The following is a 2,064-nucleotide window of genomic DNA, read 5'->3' as shown; positions in this document are numbered from 1 at the left end:
CTTACAAACAGTGGCTTCTTGTAATCCAAACTCCTGCACTGGAATACAGTAGTGGAAGCAAATACTGCATGGCCATGACTTCAAAGCCTCTTTTCTCTAACTCCTGACTGTTGCTGGAAAGAGTACTATCTGAATTTCCATGAGGTTTTGCTCCCTCTAAATGTAGGATCCTATGGTATATGAAAGGTGTCAATCATAGACAAACATTTGAGGTTTTGGCCTCCAATAACCTTGCAGACAGCAGTTGTAGCAGAAAGTTTACGAGGGTCTAGTGCTTTACGCTACAGATACTGAATTTGTTTAAGTCCAATGATGGTCTGTTCAGAGGGAGTGTTAGCAACAAATCCTGATCTAAAAGACTTATCTTTAGTCACTGGCACAGAAAAACAGAGCCTTTTGATGTAGTTGTCTACAGAGCAATGTATCTGAAGAGTCTTATGAATTCCCCCTAAGGGCAGGTCATCTTCTGCCAGCACTGGCTACCTAGCGGAGGGTGGTAGGACTCTGAAACTGGGCCTGAGGAATGCTTCCTCTTGCATTCACATGGTTTGATGGACCATTAATTGCAGTTATGCTGCCAGGGAAAGGAAGCAGGGCTGAGAGTGTTGTGCATGTATGTCCCCAAAGATTTGTAAAGCTTCAGTTGAGGTCACTAACTTACTTCTAATCATGATTCTGAAAGGTCTCATCTGATGCAAATTATGACCAACCAATAACCATGTAATGGTAACTGAGCGATGGTGCAGCTCTGATCCCCTAAATACATTGATATTTCAGTGCTTTCTTTGAAGGGTAACACTAATGACAAGAAAGCATAGCTGCAACACTCACTCTTGTCACTGTGTTTTTTCTCAAGTGCTCTCAAGGTTGTTTTTTGTTAAGCAAAACCTTCTGATATCTGTATAAATTCTAAATGAATCTTAATCTTGCTCAGAGAAAGTTAAAGGATAGTGATTGAATATTTAGTGAACTTTTGACCAGGCAGGGGTTTTACTGTTAAAATTAGTAACAAGAAATCTCAAAGCATGACTCTGTTACAGATATTGTGACTCAGTAACACCACCTATGTTACTTGATAGACTATTGCATCTCAAGTCAGGGATGTATGGTAGTGAAATATGCTTTTAGTTCCCAGACTGTCCTGAAGTCTTGCAGAGGTGGTATTTTTGGGTAGAAGTGTAACCATAAGTATGTAGATGGTAGCATGTTTTGCAATATTTTTCCCAATAAAAATATTGTAGAAATACAGGTTTCATGTTCTAAGAGGTCTTCTGAGAGTTGCATAACAGTTCAAGTAAATGCTCCAAAACAAAATAATCTTTTTCAAGAAAGAATAGCCCAAAGATTTACTCTAAAACATCTGAATTCTAAGCACTGCTGCTGTGGCTTAAGCCCAGTATCTAGTTCACTTTTTTCTTAAAATACTGCCCAGAGTGAAAACGGATAGCATTGGTGTGATATTCAGTTCCTCCGAGTTGAAGAATGAGTAAGGAGGCTTTCTGTAACCTCTCTCTTTGTTTCACACAGGTGCTGAACAGGTACTCTTCCACTCCTCTCATTCCTCTCCCGACACCTCCTATTCTTCCAGTATTACCTCAACAATTTGTGCCTCCCACTAACATCAGAGACTGCGTACGTTTGCGTGGTCTTCCCTATGCTGCTACTATAGAGGACATCCTGGAGTTCTTGGGGGAGTTTTCTACAGATATTCGAACCCATGGAGTTCACATGGTACTAAATCACCAGGTTGGTAGTCACCATGTTTCTAGCCAGGCTGTGCCAACTGCCTGTAGATGTGAACATGATCTCTCTGGTGATGACAATAGGGAAGCACCTTTGGGATTCACACTAATGACATTAATTAGCCTCCAGCTCTCCTCTAAAAGCCTACTGGCAATAGATGGGTTAGCTTATTTGAACCCTGCTGCTGGATTTGCTTTAGAGTGGTTTCTGTTACTGAGATGCGTGTGCCTAAAGCTAGGCCACGGTCTTGGAGGGGTTGGTGCTCCCAGAGCAGCAGCTGTGATCCTGCACTGTAGGAGGCTTGAACTGAAGTCCCGCTGG

General features: G+C 41.8%; 1 protein-coding gene across 1 annotated transcript in view; it reads left to right on the top strand.

The window, feature by feature from the left end:
* ESRP1 (epithelial splicing regulatory protein 1) overlaps window positions 1-2,064 on the top strand; it is a 22,994-nt gene that overhangs the window by 16,840 nt on the left and 4,090 nt on the right. The window contains exon 11 of the mRNA XM_009891844.1: window positions 1,482-1,746. Within this exon, the coding sequence (XP_009890146.1) occupies window positions 1,482-1,746 (265 nt within the window). The remainder of the gene's footprint in view (window positions 1-1,481; window positions 1,747-2,064) is intronic.

This window comes from Charadrius vociferus, unplaced genomic scaffold (assembly GCF_000708025.1).
Source record: "Charadrius vociferus isolate BGI_N301 unplaced genomic scaffold, ASM70802v2 scaffold15, whole genome shotgun sequence".
Lineage (NCBI taxonomy): Eukaryota > Metazoa > Chordata > Aves > Charadriiformes > Charadriidae > Charadrius > Charadrius vociferus.
The sequence above is the reverse complement of the archived record's forward strand: the minus strand, read 5'-3'. Positions and strand labels throughout refer to the sequence as shown.